A 22,355-nucleotide genomic window follows, 5' to 3' on the forward strand; every position below is an offset into this window, starting at 1 on the left:
ATATCAACACTTGGCTTCTTTCTTTCTGGTCTTTTTTTCTAGGCATGGGTGATGCTATTTACATTTATTCACCATTCACATATTCAGTGCCAAAATGCCAGGCACTGGGAATATAACAACGAACAAAAAAATCTCCCTGCCTTCATGGACCTTATTCTAATTGGAGGAGGGGTGGTGGTGGAAACAATATAGAGTATACAGGGAATATGATCAAGGGAAATAAAATAATGAAGGAAAGGAGGGTTTAGGGAGGGGAGGTGCTGCAATCATATGCAGGCTGCTCAGAGACGGCCTATTTTGGAAAACATGAAGGCGGCCCGTAAACCCGTACTGGAGATACCTGAGGAATGAGTGTTCCAGAAAGACGGAAGAGCAAGTACAAAGGCCCTGAGGTGGGAATGTGGTGGTGCCTGAAGACCTGCTGTGGATGAGGGCAGGCCTGTGTATATATAATGGGTATAATGGGCAGGATGTGCAAGGACTTCTCTGCTACTGGGGAAATCTGGACTTTTATTCTGAGACTGGAAGGCCCTGGAGGATGTGACCATGATAGGATTTATGGTTTAACAGGACACCACAGTTGGGCGAGGCAGGAAGGTGGCTTGGACTGGGACAGTAGCTGCATGTATCATGAGGCATTCTGAAGGTGCAGCTCATGAGGTTTGCCCACAGAGCAGAGTTGGGGTGTGAGAGGAAGAGAGGAGTCAGAGAAGACATTAAGCAGCTAGAAAGAGGGAATTGCCATGACTGAGATGAGGAAGACTTGGGAAGAGCAGCTTTAGGGGGAAGGTGAGAACCACCTGGATGTGTAAAGGGGAGGTGTCTATCAGACTAGCAGAGTGTAGTGCCAACCAGGGTGGAGGTCAAGCTGGAGATGGAAACTGGGAAGGCAGGGCACAGAGTGTTTACTCTATGAGCTAGGTGCACTCACAATGTGAGCAAGTCTGGGTAAGAAGAGGCCTGGTCTGGGCCCCCCAACATGGAGAGAACGGGGAGGAGTGGAAGTGAGGTAGGGGAAGATGAGGAAAGTGCGGTGTCTAGTGCCAAGTGGAGATGCTGTTTCAGGGAGGAGGGCATCAACTGTGCACCTCCTGGGGTCCCTGGTGACCCAGTACAGCACAATCTGGGCAGAGTTCTGGAGCAGGCAGTCTTATTGGAATGAATTCAAGGGCAAATGGGAAGAAAGAGGTGAAAGACACTGAGTCCAGCCCACTTTCTACAGAAGATTTGCTACAAACGAGAGGAGAGAAATGGGGCAGTAGGAAAGACGGGTCAGGAGCACACTCTCTGAGGCATGAGAAAACACAGCAAGCTTGTACTGAGAGTGGGAAACAGGTAGCTATGGAAGGGGCATGAGCCCTTCCAACTCATTTTGTAAGTGTGACAATTAAACCTGCTCACTGTAGTAATAACCAGGTCTCTCGAGGTAAGGTGGTATGCTGGTGGTGCCACAGAACCACTGGTTAATCCTTTTGTACTATGATATCCCCATTCTTGAGTTCTTAATTTTGAGTCATGTCTTATTTGGTAGGAATAGATTAAGCCATTCACTTAAATTCTTGATGGTACAAAGAAGTGACTGATAATGGTCCTGTTTCTTACAAATGACCTAGGAGGAAGGCATTGGCTTCACTTTACAGATAAAGCGAGTGGTCCCAAGACGTCCCAGAGTTAGGAAGTGAGTGGAACCAGGACTCAAACCCAGGTCTACTGACTATTTAGAACACATTACTTTTAAACAACCCTTGTGTGTTTTTACCCCTACTTAAAATATATACAAAAATCTCAAATATTACAGAAATATAAAATGTCTATAGCAATGTACTATCACCATGTTATGGTGCCATTCCATTTGCCAAATACAGTAGTGCCTTCCTTACTTGTGAGGCCTTCGCCTCCCAGGACCCTCAGCTAGCCAGCTAGTAGCTCCTTTAACCACACATACACACACACGCATGCATACTCACACATACACACAGAGCATACTTCCTAGGGAATTCTAGTCTCTGATTAGATGTACACAAAGAAAAGCATACTCATTAGTAATGAGAACTGGCAGGTAGACTGGTAGACTGGATGGGGACCGAATATCCTAGGTACTGAGGGAGAGGGAGGTGGAAGTACCCCCAACTCCCCTGTTAACAAGGAAAGGTTCTGCCTTATTTTCCAGTTGGCAAAGACCTTGTGATTCCGGCCAGAGGGTGAGGGATCCCATATGCCTCACGAAGGTGAAAGGGATGTGGGTAACAGACTGCTACAGCTGCTTCTTGTCTGTTCCGTTTTGTTAACAGAAATTTCTCCCAGATTCTGACATTCAGATGATGTCAACTCTAGCTCTGTGTGGTGTTCTGAGAGCCTACCTGTCCCTGCATCTGCAGAGGCCCAAGAGAGAAAGTGGGAGAGGCAGCAGCAGAGGATGCTATTTGGATGGAAGCCCCAAGCACATTTCCCACTGTGCCTGGTCAAGTGCTCATTACTGTGGGCAAATATTACATGCTTAAAGCATTTGTTGTTTTTCTGACATTCAAGTTTAACTGGTGTCCTGTATTTTTGTTTGCTAAATCTGGCAATCCTAAGAGAGGAGAAAACCAATTAGAAAGTTCACTGATATCTTTTTTAGAAGAGGAGGAGGAAGAGGAGGGAAAGCAGTGGGCAAATCACCACCAGCACCGAAAGATCAGAAACTTCATGGGCACACAGCAGGCAAGCTTCATGTGTGAGATAGCACACTGGAATATCCCTAGTAGGGCCTCACACTGCCGCTCCCCAAACTCGCTGTGCTCTGTTTTGCTCCTTCCACCTCATCATTGCTCTTCAATGGGGGACAAAACTGCTCCTTCAGTCATTCTTCTGCCTTTCTGAAACCTAAAAGAGGAGCCTGACTCTGCATTATAGGAGGGAGCACACATAAAGCACTCAGAATGGGAGCAGGGAAGTTCGTCCTAAGTGCTTGCTGTGTGTTTCTGTTGTCAAGACCTTTCATGTTCTATCTAAACAGCTCTCCCTAGAGGCCCCTGAATTTTTCAAGGCACAAACAGAAACCTTGAAAAAGAGTCTTTCTCAATTCTGCTCGAATTTTTTAGTACTTTTTCATCCTGATTGGTAGTCACATATTCAGATGCAAGGGCTAATTATTCTAATCCATTTTATATACTGGAATACAGTGGTCTGTAAGGCACTTAGAGGCATCATTCTCTGGTAAACTGAGCATGGGCAAGAAAGGAAACCTGCTGCTTATATTAATTTAGAATAAAATATGCAAAAGAGATACGATCTTTCGTACACTCAGTGCTACACCTTAGGAACTTGTCTAAATTTGTTCTCCAGGTGGCTAGGAAATAACTCAGCATTCACCAGAATCCCCAGCCTGGCTTTCCCTCTTGCACTTCCTCGCTGCTGCAGGTCAAACTGCATTCTGCTGTTTCTATTACCATAATCAGGTTTGGGGGACACTGTTAGAAGCAGAGAGTGTTGCTGCATTACAAATTTCTACCTATTCCCTTAGTGATAGTCAGGATATACAGACAATACAAAAATGATTGTCAGGACAGATAGTGAAAAAAGAAAATCTTGTCTGAAAAGCTGAGCCTTAGTTTCAACTGCCTTTTTTTCTTTTGAGGAGGTTACCTGTTATTATGGATAACACACAACTTTATAATGTTAAAATAGAATTTCTCAAGTTCTACCAGACAAAATTCCCCATGAAGTCATAAAATTACAACAGGGAACAGCTCAACAAAGGTGCAGTTAAATATGTAGGGAAAATAACCATTTCAAGAAAAAGTATTAGCATCTCATATAAACTTCATGTTTCTGCCAGTACAGTTATAGGTTACAGACTATGTGAAGAGTATCAACGAAAAAACAGCATTGGTTGTCATTAATTCATTATTGTAATTCTGAGAAAAACCTTTTTTTCTTTTTTTACTTTTAAGGGGGAAAAAGTAAATACCTTAATATCATTTACTTGAAAGCAACTCAAGAATCACGTGTGCGGGTATGTGCACACACAAATGGAAAGCAGGACAGGAGAGAGTCCCACAAAACCATCAACCACTGTCCCCTTAGGGGCATTGCCCAGAAATGCAAAAAGCTGCAGTGGGGGCTGGTGAAAAAGGAAACTTCTGCTTTCTTTCTTCTATATTGTTTATATTGGGTAGATGGAAATACTAGTGGTCAATGAGAGGGAGGGGTAAGGGGTATGTCATATGATTTTTAAATTTTTTCTTTTTATTTCTTTTTCTGGAGTGGTGCAAATATTCTAAAAAATGATCATGGTGATGAATATACTACCATGTGATGATATTGTGAACTACTGATTGTATACTACGTATGAAATGTTTGTATGTTAAGAATGTTTGTGTTGTATGTTTTTAGCAATAAAAATATATTTTTAAAAAAGCTATTTGAAAAATCTTAAAACATCAACATGATAATCAGTTTGAAATATCTCTGAAGGAAAAAAAAGAATAAGGAATGCAAAATTTTATTCATTAACAAAAACAATTTATAAAACATGCTACTCTTCCTCACTGCTGCTAGTTAAATTATGCATGTCTAAATGAAGACAAATCTAATTATAAAAGTAGAAATATTCTCTCTCTACAATTTAACTACTTTTAAGATTCAAAAGTGTACTTTTGCTAGACCCTTCCCTAATCAGCCTTAGGGTATTCTATCTTAAGTGCTTGGCACACATTATATGTGTTCTGACTACTTTGTAAAATTAGATGTGAAATACTCATTTACAGCATTTTTAGTCTATCTATAATACTGCTAATAATAACAAAGAAAGCTGACATCCAGAAAAGAACAAAACCAATACACTAGTATGATATTTTAAAAATCCAAAATATTCTGAAATTTATTATTTTTCTGTCTACTAATATCAGGAAATCTTTCTCAGACAACCATCTCAATGCAGAGAGAGCCTCAACCTACGCTGCTGTTTGAATCCAAAGAACGCTGAGAAACAGTGTCTGCTTTCTCCTTTTACTTCTGTAATTGATGGTAATCATAACATTTACATATTTTCTTAACATCTCCTACCCAGTGCTTCTCATATCTGAGGATATCAAATGACTCCTGCAATCAAGAGCCAAGAGCCAAACACACAGGTCCACTGGCATTCTCAGTCCCCCACCAAGGGAAGTCGGTGCAAGCTCCTGAACAAAGCAGATTAATAAACGCAGCCAAGGATTTGTCAGTTTATCAGGTGAAGGGCCAGGGAACAGGAAAAGAATCAGAAAAAAGTACATAGCTGGAAATACACAGTAAGCAAAGAAAGAAAAAGAGGGACATAAAAGGGAAAACCAGAAAAAAGAAAGATTTTCAATAAATCAGTATTTAAAAAAATAAGAAAAAAGAAATGTTGGTTCAGTTTTTAGTACAATTAGATAAGAAAATTAATGTTTAGGCTTGAATTATGCCTTAGCAAATAAATGCAGTTGTGGTTTTTGAAAGTAGTATAAGATTCAAGTTGCCAGTTTCAGTATTAAGTTAACACAGGAAAAGAAAAATATCAGCTTCCATATGTGGGAGGCAGGGAGGCAGGCAGAGCATGGTTTCGTGTGTTCCTTTACGAAGGCGGTGGTTAAGGGAGAGGCTGAGAGTTAAAATTACAAAACATTATGGGTAGTGGAAGCTTCACCTTCACACTGACAGGGAAGGCTTCGCTAAGCAAACCCTTGGAAAGGGGACTTTACCAGTCCATTGGTGTGATTACACATGTCCCACAAAGGTATCAGCGCCAGGGTCACTCGGGAACCATCCTCTGTGGGGATTTGGTTTTGCCGCGTCATAACAGAAGAGACTGCCCACCTGCAATGATAAGAAAAAAGGCGAATTAAGGTCGAAACACTTCACTGCCTGTGGCAGTAGAAAATAACTCAACTGCAAATTTAGGACTGTCTGACTTCTCACAATTCCCAAAATCTTTTTCTAAGCACCAAAGGTAATGCTTGACCTGAGGGGAGGAAGGCAGAAATGGAAGGAAAAAGAGAGTCCAAGGAAACACGGGAAGGAAACACGGGAATAAGTGAGCAAGGGAGGGTGTTTACAGGAAGAAAGGGTCCGGGGCTTCTCCAGTCCTGATAGAACTCTCCTTCCCCCAGACTGCGTCTACCCTCTTTTACCCAAATGCCGATTCTGCACCTATTTCAAGCCTCCACAAGAAATAAATACTATAACTCTTTTCTGATCAGAAATCCTCTAAGAAATGTATGAAATGCAGAAAGCTATCTTCCATTACTTTGTGTAGTGAATTAAATTTGTTTAAAAAGTCCATATTTTACACAAAGAAGTACACTTTAAAAAGTCCATATTTTACACAAAGAAGGAAAAAAACCTCCCGACCACCCCAACAGTAAGCTTAATTTGAGTATTTTCAAACTGCCTCGGGTCATTCCCTACCACAGAGCACTTTTCAAGTACCTCTGTGTTGGTACTTTAAATGGACCCAGCAGGCTACTTCATACTGAGGTATTTCCCTCAATTCCAGAATCCCATATTCACTGAGGAACCCCCCTCCAACACGCATACACAGACAACACATACACAAACACGTACACGTGCACGTACACACACACACACACACACACACACCAACCTGTAGTCCTCATAAGTGAAAGAATCCTTCAAGGGCAGTTTGTTGGCATGAGGGTGGGTCTGGGAATTAGAAGTTTTAAGAAAGCAGAGGTGAAAAGAGAAAAAGGGAAAACAGGAATCAGTCAGCAGAATTTCATTATTTAGCTGCCTAACAGATCCTAACAAGAGCCAAATGAAGCAGGAGGCGCCCAGCCGTGCTACGGAGGGATCATCACGCGATTATGCTCCCATACATCACTGTCAACTTAATTTGTTGTGCCCAGCAGCCGCCATAAATCTGCTTCTTCAGATTTCGATACCAGAACCCATAGACACCATACAAAAATAAGATTTAAGGTGGACTGACTTTACAAAAGGGAGGTACGCCCAAGCTGCGGATCCCTGATCTGAACAGAAACATTGGGCCCCGGAAGTGAGGGGCTCGTCCTGGCCCTCCTTTGTACCTTCACTCCCTAACGTGCTACATACAACCTTATAAGGTTTCACATCTCTTTCATGGCACTCTAATACATCGGAAGTTCTTTCATTTATCTCTGACTTAAATCACTCGACTGGGAATCAACTTGTAATATGCAAATGAACCACATACATGGTAAATGTGGCTCAAGTTCAGAAAATCAAGAAAAACAGCTTTGTGAAATCATAAAATAATTTTTCCAAACAAAATGGTAAAAAGATAAAACAGAAATCAAGCTATTTAAAATTTACTATTTATTTTTCTGGACAAAAGAATATTTGGTAAAAATATTCCAAATTTAACACTTAAGAGAAAAATTTATACATTTCACATTCTCTCTTCACAGCACCCTTAGACCTTTCAAGCACTTAAAAACTTTGTCTCAATGAAGAAATTAAAAGCTATAACAGTATAATCTTAATCTTCAGTTTCAATTACAGTCTGATGGCCCGACTGCAGTAAGTGATCAAATGAACAAATGGCTATTTCTGAGATACAGATGAAATTCTGCTGGAGCACACGAAGCCCCATGCAGTATGCAGTTTTTACTCCTGACGCATTAGCATCACAAGTGCACAGCAATTCATCATCTCTCACTGTAATGTACTCCCTGGCACCAGCACAGGACAGTAGGGGATGAGGTAAAAGTGGCTCAAACCGTAAATCAATTAGAAAACAAAAGCTTGTGCTCAGTGCGCAATTTTAGGCAAATTATGTATTACAAAAGGCTGCCTACTGGGTGTTAGCTCCCAGGTGCCTGCTCCTTCCTCTAATCCTTAGCCCAGTTTTTAACCCTTTGGAAGGAAAGCCAAAATATAAAAATGAGTTCACAAAATTTTTAAAATGTAGGTTGCTGATAACAAAAATGAAATTAAAGGAGACAGATTGTAAGCCAACATATACAATGACACATTGCCCAGGGGCATTTTCTAACTATTACAGGAAGATCAAAAGATCCTATCTCAGGCTTGGGGAGGGGAGGGCCTAGGGGGTGTAAATACCATGGACAACTATAGTGAAGATGCAAAAACTCAAGAGGATTGAAGCTTTATTCCCTGCTAGTTGTAGCAAATGAAATGCAACGATGTTTTCTAAAAGTCTGAAAGACGTTTTTCATTATAAAACTACAAAATTCATAAGATAAAACCCATCCCTCCCTCAAAAACTAATTTGATTGTAAGGAATGCCACTGAAAAACTTAGAAATTTTAAAGAAAAGAGATCCTATTGCTAAAATTTCCTTTCACCAATAAAGATGAAACTAGATTATCTGAAGGTTGTCTAGGCCCATCTCTTTTCAGACCATAGCAAGCAGGGAGAGAAAGCTTTGTTGTTTTTGTTATTTAAAAATATTTTAACTCTTTTAAACTGCAGAATTCACAATGGTATTTTAAAGTTGGCAAATCCCAATGCTAAATCACTAAGTACCAAAAATTTGACCAAAACAAACAAAAAAAAACAAAGCGTTTGACTTACTAAAAATGAGAAAAGATGACATTTTTCAAACTTGTACTCTTCAATGTCAAAGCGGCCTGAAAACTCTCCCAACACTCAAAGGTTTTTAAATATAAACACTAACCTTGGACCCTACATAATCTATTTGAATAACAAGGGCGACTTCACTGGGGAATAAACAGGAAAATTAACTCTCCAAACGTTTCCCTTTCTACCATTTACATCCATTCCTTACTCAACATGTAAGTTCATGCTTCGAGTCCTGATGAAATCGTAAAGAAAACACAAGGAGAAAATGTGTAAATGTCTTCTTCGGTAATTTAAAAATGTATTTTGTCTGTAGGGTTATGCAACATTTGCACAACCTGTTAGAAATAGTCATTTTTATCTGCTTAGAAAACAAGGTGTGTATACTGTGCTTAATTCTGGTATAAAAAGCTATTCTGCCACAGAAACATGCACTTAACAGTTATACTAATGCAAAATTTGCCACTACAGAAAAGAGCTGTCTCACTGCTGGGACACTGACGCCACCTACTGGCTTTGTGGCAGACTAGAACTCTTCATGGAGTTCGTAAATAGTTTCCCACAGCAAAGCCTTCATAGCAATTTATTTTAAACCAAAACCGAATTTATCTGAAAAGGCTATTACTGTTTCAGCTATAATCATGGGAAATTCTGTTTCTTAAAAATATCCATCCTACCTCTAAACCTATTATATAATAGTTATACAAGGATTCTGAGGTATTCAAATATCAAAAATGATTTATTTGCACAGAGGTAACGCAATGTTTTAAATATGTAAGGTCTTATCTACACAGGTTTGATTACAGAAACTAATAAAGTACTACTAAATAATAAAAAAATGATTTGAGAAAAATAGTTAATTTTGATATTAAATGCTTTTTCATAAATCCTGTAAAACATGAAGACAAAGATTTTTATTCCTAACAATTTTTATTTAGGTTCTGGAAAAAATAATTTTTTTTAAATATCAAACCCTTTCCCCAAAGACCAAGTTAAGATTTAAAAACATCTTCTAAAAAGTATATTAATTTGAACCTACTTATAAACTGTTCATAGATGAAAGTCTTTAAACTCATTCTTTACAGAGTAGATAAATGAACATTTCTCACTTTACAAAACAAAATCCTGTAAGGGTTTTATCATGATAAGTCTTTATCAAAAGAAGGCGTTCCCAACTTGTACATACAAAAATAAAAATGCAAGATGAAAACAGAAAACTCACTCTTTGCTAGCAATTAGTTTAACTGCAACTGTAGTTTCCTAAACACAAATACATAAGGGATGGACGAGGAGGTTCCCCAAAGCAATTACTCGGCCACTGTCAGAAACACAGCAGGAAAAGGGCCTCTCAGTCACCAGGGCCAAATGGGAGCAGGTGGGGGGGGGGGGTCTGCCACCACCTGTCCCAAATAAGTACACACTTAGGAACTAACCACAGATTTTCTGAGGATTTAAGTGATTGATATTTTTACCTTCTTAAAAAATCCCAAAAAGCTGACTTTAAAAAACAGGATTTCTGTTTCCTTATGCCAAGCCAGGCAACCCACTTTAACACTTTTCCCATTCCCTTATTCAGCAAAAGGAGGTATTCCATATACAGCACGCTAATACCGTACCTTAGTACAAAATAATCACTATGTTTGGGAAAGATTAATATCTAAAATTGTTTGTTTGGCTTCAATAAAAAGGAGCAATATTGCTAAATATGTAAGTATGACATTTTGAAGAATTTACCATATTGCATGGGTCTAGTAGCTATGCTTAAAGAAATTAAAAACCACCAGAGTCAGTGTATTTGATCCTTATTAAAGTTCTATCTTGAACTATCACTCACATAAAACAAAAATAAACCAAGAAGAAATTTAAATAAAACCTATGGATTACAAAAGTTTGAAGATGAAAAAAAAAAGAACATTATTCAGGTTTAAAAAAACTGATTTAGCATGCAGCTTCTCTTTATAGTCCCTTGATAAAAATGAAATCTCCCTAACAAACACTTAATAAAACCTGTCAATATTTCTAGAAAGAAAAATGACACAAATGCATTAAGTATTAAATACCCTTGGAAAAAGCCACATATTCCATGAATTTTTGATGTACTATCTTGACATTAATGTAAAACCTTGATATTTATAATTGACAGATATTTAATAAAGCATAAAAGAAGATGGCTGCTGTGCGGCAGGCAAATTTTTCAGGTTCAACAGAAATAAGAGATACAGACATGAACTTAAAGTAAATAAACAGTTACTATGGATCACACAACCAGCTGCAGCCTTATTTTAAGCTCATACAACAAATTTTTGTGGAGAATCAGAATAAGGAGAATTCGTTATTATGTGAATTAATTCAGGAATATCTAGTAAGTGAAACAGCTTTCAAACATTAATAGCTCTGCACTGGAACAAAATACATTTGAATTAAAGTTTTTTTTTAATTTTTAACATTTAACATTTAACAATAGGCATTAGACAAAATAAAAATAAGTACCTCCTTAAATATACAGAAAGGTATTTCCTAAATTCTCTAAAGAAACACATATAACCTACAGAAAGATTCAAAACCCTCTGAGGAAAAAAAGAGAACTAGAACATATAAATGGCTTCTAAGACAAACACTTCTCAAAATCAGATCTCTACATTTCTAAAGAATACTAATCTTGACTTAGACCAATTATTATTAGGAAACTGAGTTGAACACATTAAATGATCATCTTCAAAGAGGCATTCAAATATTCTAAAAGAAAACTCAGTACATAAAAATGATTCCCCAAATACTGTTTCAAAGAATTTATATTCTGCTATAATGCGTAATCAATTGTTAATTTCAAAAATATATAAGGCAGATCTGTAACTGGATTAATGGCTCTATAATATTAGAATGACAAAATGTAACTTGTAAATTGTGCTTAGCTTTTTCTGACACAAACTTTATACTGTGCAAGAAAATGTTTCTAAGATTCTTCTAGATTATATTCTGTACATCCAGACTGGATTTTACTGTACTTCTTAAGCACAGGTTATATTAAAAGGGCCAGAAAGGGGCTAACTATCCACAGACAGAGAGACAGCTCTAATGGTAGTGCCTGTTAGCTTAATTCTAAAAGGATAAAATCAGCCACAAAACCCTCAGATTTCACCTTTTTTGGGCAGATGCAATTAAAAGCTTCGCAAATCGGACCCTCTCTCACATAGCCAAAAGATCTCTGGCATTTTCAATCCCATCTAATAAGTATGGAAGCACAGTAGCCCTGTGCACCCACCCTGAGCCTGCTGCGGATCCCATCCCCTCAGCAGAAATTATATCCTTTGCTCTATGTGGAGAAAGAAGACAAGCAACAGGCAGCTACATGGGCCCAAGGGGCCAAGGAGACCTTGACTCCTCTGTAATGCAATACTGTACCCATCATGGAGGGAAAGGGCCAGAGGGAGAATAAGAAAGAAACACAGATTTCCCCTGAAGAAAAGAGAATGAAAGATACGAAAGAAGGGAAATAAAGGGAAGACAGCAGGATATTGAAAGGACAGCAAAAGATGGCACGTAGGAAAAAAATGGAGGGAAGATGGAAAGAAAAAGCAATGCGGGGTGAGGAGAAAATTTTCCATTAAATCACTGAGACATGAGAACCTTTTTTGTTGCTCAGATGTGGCCTCTCTCACTCTAAGCCAAGTGAACTCACTGCCTTCCCCCTCTATGCGGGACACAACTCCCAGGGGTGTAAATCTCCCTGGCAACGTGGGACAGAAATCCTGGGATGAGCTGGGACTCAGCATCAAGGGATTGAGAAACCTTCTCAACCAAAATGGAGAAGAGAGAAATGAGACAAAATTAAGTGTCAGTGGCTGAGAGATTTCAAACAGAGTTGAGAGGTTTTCCTGGAGGTTATTCCTACACATTATATAGATACCCTCTTTAGTTTATGGTGATTTGGAGTGGCTAGTGGGAAGTACCTGAAACTGTAGAGCTGTGTTTCTTGAAGATGACTGTACTATGATATAGCTTTTAAAACATGACTGTAGTGAACCCTTGTATCTGATGCTCCTTTTATCTAGGGTATGGACAGATGAGTAAAACATATGGATAAAAGATAAACAAAAAATAAAGGGGACAAAGGTTAAAATAAATTGAGTAGATGGAAATACTAGTAGTCAATGAGAGGGAGGGGTAAGAGGAATGGTATATGAGTTTTCTCTTTTTTATTTCTTTTGCCGGAGTGATGCAAATGTTCAAGGTTTGACAACAGATATATATTTTAAATCAACCCCTCTTCTGCTTGTAGTTTACTCTGTAACTGGATGGATATAACATTGTTTAACAGATTGACAAAGCACAAAATATCTATTGACTCTAGAATTTAGTTTTGAACACCATAAATCAGAATCAAAGTATGGGTCATAAAGTTGGCTCTTGAGAGGAAAAAAAAAATCAATTTTTAAGACTTTAATTTGCATGCAACTCTTCAGGGAATTTTTCATTAAGTTCTTTGAACTCACTCAATATAAGCAAATAAAAATTTAAGTATATCAATAGACGTTAAATTTAGGATTTCAGCTTTTCACTTATATGCATTTTGTTTTTCTACAACAAATGCATATTACTTTATAATAAAAATTTTAAGATTAAGAAAATGAAATTATTGGGGAAATATCAACATTGTTCAATAAATCTGTAAAACTGAGATGTGGAAGAACTGGTCCTTCACTGGGAGAAATCTATAATTTACATCCAGTTTAAATTTAATTGAAACATTGCAAAAGATATGCCTCTTTAAAAAGTTTTTTATTAGTATTTGTATACCCTGAAAATGGACAATCAACTATGAATCAAATTTAGTCATAGTCGATACACATATATAATTGTCAATCATTTGTTCACTCAATATTTATTGACTCACAAAAAAGCTGAATGTATGTCGGGCCTAGAAATTGATTGCCTTAGCAAGTATTCCATCTGCTGAGTGCCTGTGAGGTGAAGGGTCTCTGCTAGGTGCTAGATATGACAGGGGAGGCAAAGGCAACACTAAGGAGCCCTTCTGGGCAGAGTGAGATAAATGGCTTAAAAAAAATAGTGAAAAAAGTTACTTGGAGCTCCATCCCCCTTTTTCCCCCACCTCCCACAGGACATCAGGTTTCTCTTCTGTGTTCTACCAGCTCTGTTCCCTTCTTTTACAACACTCATCTCAGTTTACTGCCTCGTAGTAGTGTCTGCCTACCATTATTCCATTAGTGCCCACCAGCCCGCTCTCCTCCAAGCTCAACAAGGGCAGGAGCCGTGTCTTTTTAGACGATCAATGAATCCTCAATGCCTTGTCTGGTGCCTCATTCAAATAAATCTTCCTTCTCCAAGCAGGAAGGAAACACTTCTGTCCTTTTTCCTGAGACAGTGGAGGACAGATGCCACCCGGTGGACTTAGGAGATTTCCGCTCTACCACAGGTAAGAATATAAGAAGTGACAACTTTCCAAAGCACTATGACTCGAGGTGTCTTCTCTTTTTTTTTTTTTCACATTTCTCTTTAAACATTTATCTGAAAAAGCCTACTCTATTTTAAGAATAAAAGAGCCTACCCATCTCTGTACCAAAAAGAACCCAAATTTCCCCCCTTCTTAGTCTAACTTGTCCCCAAGTACACTGCATGCACCACTTGGAGAAGGCTAGCCCAATAACTTCTTGTGCCACCTCGGAAAATCACTCAAACCCCTTGTGCCTCAGTTTCCTCATCTGAGAAGAGGGTCAAAGTAAGGGACATACTTGAAATTTACTTTCCAGTATTTTCCTCATTAGAATTATGCCTCGCTGGTGTACTAATATCTTCCAGGGTTCCACTGCCAAAAATTCCTGTCATTTTCATGATCACTCTGAACAGCCTCTAGGACACTCCACAGCATTATCAATCATTAAACCGGCTTACCTCCAAGTTCTTACACTAGCACCAATCTTTTTGGTTAGTTAAAATTCTCCTTCTAGTTGTTATGTTGTTCGGGAAATGAACCTTGTCCCTTAAATGCTATGCCTTTAAGCCTAAAAGGAGTTGAACGAGTCTATGAGTAGCTAGTAAGACATGAACTCCAGGGATGCACCATGAAATCTGAGAATCGATAGAGGAAACTGTTGGGATTCTGATAAATATAGGTTGACTGCCAATGTAATAAGTCAATCCTACTGATTAAGGATTATCTCAACTGTATGAGCCTTTGAAACATCTACATTCTCAGGTACACCAACCATATGAATTCAAATGTCACCAGCCTTCATTAGTTTATTCTGGTAAATCCCAATAACAACAGTCCCTGCTGCACCATGTCCCCTGCTGCCACAAAGGAAGTGGGGAGGACACATGCGTGAAATACAGCTACTACCCCACTCTGTGCATATTTGTACTGCCCTGTGAGAGGTGGCAGCGCCTGTGGACACCTGCTGCCCCATGTCAGGGTGCCCAGACACTTGAGGGGGCGCACAGCTTTGGATTACTCATCATCCTTCCTTTTCTCTATTTCCCACACTTTGAGAAATATTTCAAAGGTGCAAAAGGTACGAAAGAAAAAAGTCCATGACCCCATTTCTCTGGGTCATTATAGGTAAAGCATAATAACAAATGTTCTAACCTAGAAAGAGAAGAAGAATATAGATCCTGCAAACAAGATAGAGCAAAATTTCTCTTTTTATAATATAAGGTCACTGATCAGGAGATACAGCTCTGAAAAATCTAGATAACGATTTTGTGTATCTCCTAAAAAATAGAACTCTGAAACACGTTACCCCGAGATTCAATAAATAAAATGAATATTTTAACATTACTAGTAAATAAAACCCCTATTAAAACAGCAATGAACTGAATTATAGGGGTATAATTTATTAGAGTCAAAATAGAATGTTATTACAGTAAGTAAACACACTCACTTGAATAATCAAATGTAATTTAAAATGCCCATGCCTTTGGGTAGAGTAGCTGAGAATTTTCTTCTTGATTAGGCAAAGTTATTTTATATTCAGTTGATAAAAACTCCCTCTCTCATTTCATTGAGTCCAAAACTGGCACAAGAACTCTCTCAAGCACAGTTCTACAAAAAGAAGCAGGCACTGAGATGCTTTCAGCAGCTGACTATTCTAATTTCTTAGGAAATAAAAGAAACACTAAGCATTATTTTTCTAGAAACTATTATAAAAGTTAGACTCTACCTTTAAACTGAACAGGATTAAAACCAGAAGAAGCGCACAAGGCCAGACTGTGCAAGGAATGTACCATGCTTTCAAGGGCTTCTGTCTTAGAACAAGATGAGTGATAAGCAAGTTGAACAAGTTAGAAATCCAAGTCTGACTACTTCACTTTCCATAAAAATTACACCTTGCTTTATATTCCCTTAATTAAATGTTTTACTAATCAATACATATGAAGTGGATTCCACTCTCGTTTTTTCAGAAGAAATACAATCTCACCTTCTAAGAAAAGTAATATCCATTCTGTTGAAGCAATCAATTTCTGGAAACAAATTTTCAGGGAAAGGTTGGTCTAACCATATTTCAAGTACTTTCTATAAATGAGATGACTATTAAATTGTTCACTAGGGACAGAAAGCAAGACATCCAATATATTGACATGTCATTTTTTTAATATAAAATGACTTAAAAATTTTTTTTTGGGGGGGTGCATGGTCCACAAAATGAACCCAGGTCTCCTACATGGAAGGTAAGCATTCTGCCACTGAACCAACCATGCACCCAAAATGGTTTCTTTTTTTTTTTTTTTTTTTTGCATGGGCAGGCACCAGGAATAGAACCCAGGTCTGTGGAATGGAAGGTGAGAATTCTGCCACTGAGCCACCACGGTACCACCGCCAAAATGAGGTTTGATTGAAGTCATAGCTAAGAAAAGATTTCAGAACCAGGTTTTGAAAACAAGGTCAGCTGACTTCTAATCGAGAGTCCAGAACTTGGGGAGCACTATCCTTGGGGATAGGATAGGCAATGTCAGAGAAGCCTGGAGAAGAACCTAAGGGGGAAGGGTTACTGTTAAGAGAGGTGAGGAGACAAAGGCAATGAAAAAGGCCTCCGGGATGGTCCGTGGAGACCTTCCAGAGAGCACTTCTCTGGCAGGTAATGAGGGCAAGCCCGGGCTGCAGGACCTTAAAGAACTCTTACTCTTAGAGTGTGGAGTTTTCTTGGCAAATGCTGTGATTAAAGATAAAGAGATAGGCCATTATCTCAAAGGATAATGTCTAAAAAAAAACCAAGGGGATGAAGCCAAGACAGAAAAATGAAGAAGGGGAAATGAAAGGCAATGTCTCCGAGTTCCCAACACAGGCTGAGGCCTGTACTGGCCAGCAAGAGAGGAATCTTCCTCTGAGGGAAGAGAGGAAGAGGAGAACAGAAAAACTCTGAGATGACGACAAAAGAAAGTAAAGATGTTCATGTCCCAAGGTCTTATTTCTCTCCGTAAAGTAGGAATGAGCAGAGCCTGGAAGCGGTGCTGAGACTCATGGCCAGGCTCAGCTGTGACACATCTTAGATCTACCCTCATGGCACCCTGACACTCTCACCAACGTTCCAGAGCCTGGGAGCAAAAGCTAAGAACGTGCACGGTCAGGGGTACCCAGGGTTGTTAATTATCAGCAAGGACACCAAACTCAAGATATGAGAAAGGTGAGAGTGCTGAGGAGGAGGATGCTTACCCTGGAGACAGGAGAGGGAATGCAAGTGAGGCTGATGAACATGGTCCTGGCAAGACCAGCTGTCACTTTCCTATTTCTTTTAAATGTAAACTGTACCCAACAAAACACGACTGGAAATAATTTCCATGTGAAATACTTAAAATTGCTGCATTACTACATGAAATAGCAGGCCACTAGGTTTGTAGAACTAACAAGTCCTACTCTCTACAAAATGAAAAGTTAGCAGATTTCCTTTCAAAGGTAAGCAACAGTAAGGAGGAACTCTGCCACTGGTGTGTGCGCCTTGGTATTTAACTCTCCTAGGCAGGAGCTGCGCCAGGGGCCACACATTTGTGATGACTAGAAAGGCCCCAGCAGAGCAGTTACCCAGAGTCCACGTGGCCTTAGGACCCTGAAGCTTGGGTAACCTGAAGGAAGTACCTTGAGATTTCCGTGCTTCAGTAACATTCTCAGCAAACAGTAAGCACTCAATAAATGTCAACTATTATTCTTTAATTTCTGCCATAATCATTTTATACATATCAATCACAGAGAGGGTTACCTGACTCCAAATGTGGTATTGTGGATACTTTGCAGAGATGGACCCCGGTCTAAATATTAAGTTAGCAAAAAGCAAGCTACCTCTTTTATAAGCAACCTCAGATAATGTGGAGTTCAGATTTAGACTCAAGTTACTCAGGCAATGGAAGATGATGTAGAAGAGACCCTCTTCCTAAATACTTAATGAACCTACTGCAAAAAGAAAAAAATCTGGTTTTCCATCTGTACTTCCAGACACATATAACAAAGTGACATTTTCCAACAAAGGTTTTTCTAAATCATTAACTTTGTCAATTAAGTCTCTACGCTCAGCAAGATGACCAGAATTTTTTCCTTTCATCCCTTAATTTTTCAAAATAAGTTGCAAAGTCTGTCAAACACAGTATTCATAAACACATAACTGACTCCAAGGTCACTGTCCCCACTTTGTATTTCCCCCATAGTCAGAAACCTAGTTTGGAGGAAAAGCAAGGCACTGCCCAGCTTGCAGTGATCACTGACCGATATGTAGATTTCTTTTTTAATTAGCCCTTCATTTTTTTTAAAAAAGAGAAGGGACAATCTCCAAGGTGGAAGCACATTTAAATGAAAATAAGAAGAGCAGCTGTGGAGAACAGGAGAAGCAGCCCACCATTAGGTCATCTTGGTCAGTATCAATCCAGCCTCCTGGCATAAGATTAAGCCTTGCTCAGTCTAGGTGAGAACAGAGGTCGCACCTTCCATTTTTACGGACCCTCCACTCCCCCTTCTCCACCCACCCCAACATACCTGAGTGTGCTGTACCTCGAAGGGTAACTGTGGATTAGGACAGTTAGGCCTGGCTGTAGTACACTGGTTTTGACTTGGTGGAACAGTTGGTTCTGAAATGCGGCTGGGACAAGCAAGCGAGCTGTGGTGGAGGTTTGGGGTATCCTGAGCACTTCCCTAGTCATGCTCCTATTATGAAATTTATGCCAACTTTCAACTTTTCCAAGAGTTGTAAGTTTTACAAATGAGCTTTTCAGTTTGAAAAAGAAAGCTAAGTAATTGAATTATTCCCAGTAATTTAAGGTGCTCATGACACTCTCAAGGAAAACACACCTTTGGATTACAGAACAGACAACTTCCCCTCTTGACTCAAAAATGCCCGCCAGCTTTTACTGAAAATAAGAGCACCAGAAATGACAGAAGAGGAGAGGAAGGGCTTGCATGACAGGAAGTTTTCTGACTCAGTGTGCATGTAGGGGAGTAGTGGGTAAAAAGGCACAAAGCTGGTGTGGTGTCAGCACATGAAGGGCATGGCCAAGGACGGTGCTGGGCCGCACAGGTGCTTAGTCTCTACTGCATGGCCCTGCACAGCCTCTACCTACCTGGTTTCAGTTTCTTCCTGTGGAAGATGCAAACCATGCCCATGCCTAGGTGTGTGGGCACTGTTAGGTATTGGTAAATTAGTGCTTTTCCAGGAGCAAGGACTGAAACTTGGTAGGCATGGGCAAAGTGATGGCAAGGTGAACAGGGCCTTCCTTAGGGAAAGAAACCTACCAAAGGAAAATTAAAACAGGGAGTGGAGGGAGAGAAAGGGATCCGTGAGACCTGGGAACTGGAGAAAAACTATGGACCTGATGTGGCGAGGAACAGGGGGCAGCCTCGGGCCCTCATTCAGCAGCTCTCAGGGAACTGAATCCTGCCAACAACAGTGGAGTGAGTGTGGAAGCTGATCCTTCCCAGCTGAAAGAATACACTTTGACTGAAGCTTCATGAGAGACTCTGAAGCAGAGAACCCAGGTAAGTATGCTTGGATTCCAGACCCACAGAAACCATGAGATGATAAATATGTGATATTTCAAGCTGCTTAACTAAAAAACACACGCACAAATCAAAATAAAACACAACACTATGGGCCTGAGCACACTTCTCAAGAAAATTCACACAAGCACACACGTACTTCATCTACAAGTGTCCTCAGTCTTGGTGACTTAAAACTACCAGGTTTGATTCCTCACTCACTGCAGGCTCACTGTGGGTTGGCTGTGCCTCTGTTACAAAGCGCCGAAGGCCCAGGCACTCAATCAATGTTAGTACCTTTCTGCCTCTGAGGAAAAGGAAGCTCAGCCTATTTGCAGGAAAAAAGAAGATGCCTGAGAAGGCTAGTAAGTCACAGAACAAAGGCACAAGGGGCATTACACAACCAAGAGCACAGGTGAAATCTCTGGTCTGGGCATGGAAAGAAAAGTAAAGACAAAGAAGATAGGCAAAAGGACAGGGAAATGTTGAGATGGGGCAGACAGAAGCCAAGGACATTGTCCTATTTGCTAGCTGCCAGAATGCAACACACCAGAGACGGATTGGCTTTTGATAAAAGGGGATTTATTTTGTTAGTTCTTCAGAGGAAAGGCAGCTAACTTTCCACTGAGGTTCCTTCTTATGTGGAACGGCACAGGATGGTCTCTGCTGGCCATCTCTCCAGGCCTCTGCGTTCCAACAACTTTCCCTGGGGTGATTTCTTTCTGCATCTCCAAAGGCCTGGGCTGAGCTGCAAGTGCTGAGATGAAGTATGCTGAGCTGCTTGGGCTGTGCTACATTGTGCTCTCTCATTTAAGCACCAGCCAATTAAGTCAAACATCATTCATTGCAGCAGGCATGCCTCCTAGCCAACTGCAGATGTAATGAGCACAGATGAGGTTCACGTACCATTGGCTCATGTCCACAGCAACAGAACTAGGTGCCTTCACATGGCCAAGCTGACAACTGAATCTAACTACCACAGAAACTAAGGATGGACAGGACACCTCCAATTCTCTTAAAACCAGAGAAAAGAGACTTTGCTTAGAGAGGAATGATTACCATTAATGTGGTAACACAACTTCTTGTGCCCTTTACCTTCATTTAGGCTCAACTTCAATTCAGTCATGTGAGAACTAATATTCTGTTTCAATCCCTTCACTTTATGGCTTTTGGAGATATCTAAGTTCTTTGAAATGTTTGCTATATACTCCGAACAAAGAGTACCAGCTAGGTAAAAACTGGTAAATAGCTTATTCCATACTGGCAGACTTAAACAGAAGCAATTCCAATATAGAAACCCATCTGAATCTCTTCAATTTTCAAAGGTACATATGAAAATCAGGCATTTTCAGGCCTCCAAAAGGTCTACCTTATATGCTTAAGGATCTATTTTGGTCTCCTCAACTCCACACACCTGTTTTTGTTCTTTGAACAGATGAAAACTGCAAAGCATAAAGGAAAGCGTAGGCTCTTCTGGAGTAGCTCCAATACCTTCACTTTGCCCGAAGTCCTCTGGTCCAGGACACTGTTCTCTACCAGAAGGTAGAGAGCCCAGGAAAGAACATTTTAAACACTGAACTTGTTAGAGTTAACTTACACTCACTCGAGGTGAATCCAGAAACTTGGTTCAGTGCCAGGCCAGCTGCCATCAAGGGGGAAGGCACAATGAGGATTATCTGCCACGTGATTCAACTCCTCCCTGCACCACCACATATATATGAACACACAGCTGAACAAGAGCAAAATGCAGTAAAGAAGAAGATAGATTTCACATTAAGGTTTCTAGCCCCATCTTTATCCAGAGCCGTCCTTTCGAGGTTTTGTGCCAAAGAAACCCTGCCCCATAAAATAAATAAAAGTTCAATTTTCCTCATTATGCTATTTTATATTTCCCAATATTTTCTACCATAAGTATGTATGCCTTCTAGAAAAAGAAAAAAATCAAAATGGTCTCTGGTGCCAGTGCCAAACACTCCAGCCACATTACTTTTTTTCTGAGGATATCTAACACAGCTTTTGACCTGACCTGCTAAATAATGAAAAGTTATTCAAAATTTACCAAGTGGCAAACAATAGGCCAGAACCAAAGATGTAAAGAGTTTGTTCTCAGCCCACTAAGGGTTCAAAATACCAAAATTAGTGCAGTAAGCCAGAAGATTCATTAATGAACAATTAAACTTCTGACTGTGCCTAGCAGCTAAGAGACACGTAATTCTTGAGCAAATGACTTGTGTACCACTTTCCCTTTCCCACAGCGTACACTTTCCCTTTCCCACAGCAGACAGTCCTGGACCCATCATCCTGAACTTACTACATGGTGCTGACAATCAAAACTGAGAAGTTTAAAAAATAATCACATCTGTTTTCAGTGAACTGGTCAGTATGCACAGAAAAGTATCCAAGGCAGTTCCTGAATTTCACTATTATGCAAATCAGCTCTAAGAATAGTTACAAAAGTGATTATTACCATTCACTGAACACCTATATGTGCCAGATATTGTGTTAAGCATTTCACATGTATTGAGAAATTTAAACCTCACAGAAACCCTCTAAGATAGGTACTATCATCACTCTCATTTCATGGGGAAAGAAACTAAGGCCCCAGAAGAAAGCTGCCCCAGGTCACCCAGCTAGAAAACAGAGGTGCTCCTGAGCTCATCGCTGAAGCACACTGTCTATAAATCTACTAACACGATAGTAAGAAATAAACCAACTTGGGCCTGTGAGGCTTCCTACAAAGTGGGTACTATACATTTATGTGACAATTTATATTGTCCCAAGTGCTCTTACATGTCTCATTTAACCTTCCTAACAGCAACACAAGGCAGTTATTGGCATA

At 39.7% G+C, this 22,355-nt stretch overlaps 1 protein-coding gene across 4 annotated transcripts in view; it reads right to left on the minus strand.

The window, feature by feature from the left end:
• Positions 1–22,355, minus strand: part of SETD3 (SET domain containing 3, actin N3(tau)-histidine methyltransferase) — a 79,626-nt gene that overhangs the window by 10,777 nt on the left and 46,494 nt on the right. For all 4 annotated transcript variants that reach the window (XM_077123502.1, XM_077123504.1, XM_077123501.1 and 1 more), the window contains 2 exons: positions 6,608–6,666; positions 5,706–5,820 (listed from right to left, as the gene is read on the minus strand). In XM_077123502.1, coding sequence (XP_076979617.1) covers positions 5,706–5,820; positions 6,608–6,666 — 174 coding nt within the window. The remainder of the gene's footprint in view (positions 1–5,705; positions 5,821–6,607; positions 6,667–22,355) is intronic.

The sequence above is a fragment of the Tamandua tetradactyla genome, chromosome 12, assembly GCF_023851605.1.
Source record: "Tamandua tetradactyla isolate mTamTet1 chromosome 12, mTamTet1.pri, whole genome shotgun sequence".
NCBI lineage: Eukaryota > Metazoa > Chordata > Mammalia > Pilosa > Myrmecophagidae > Tamandua > Tamandua tetradactyla.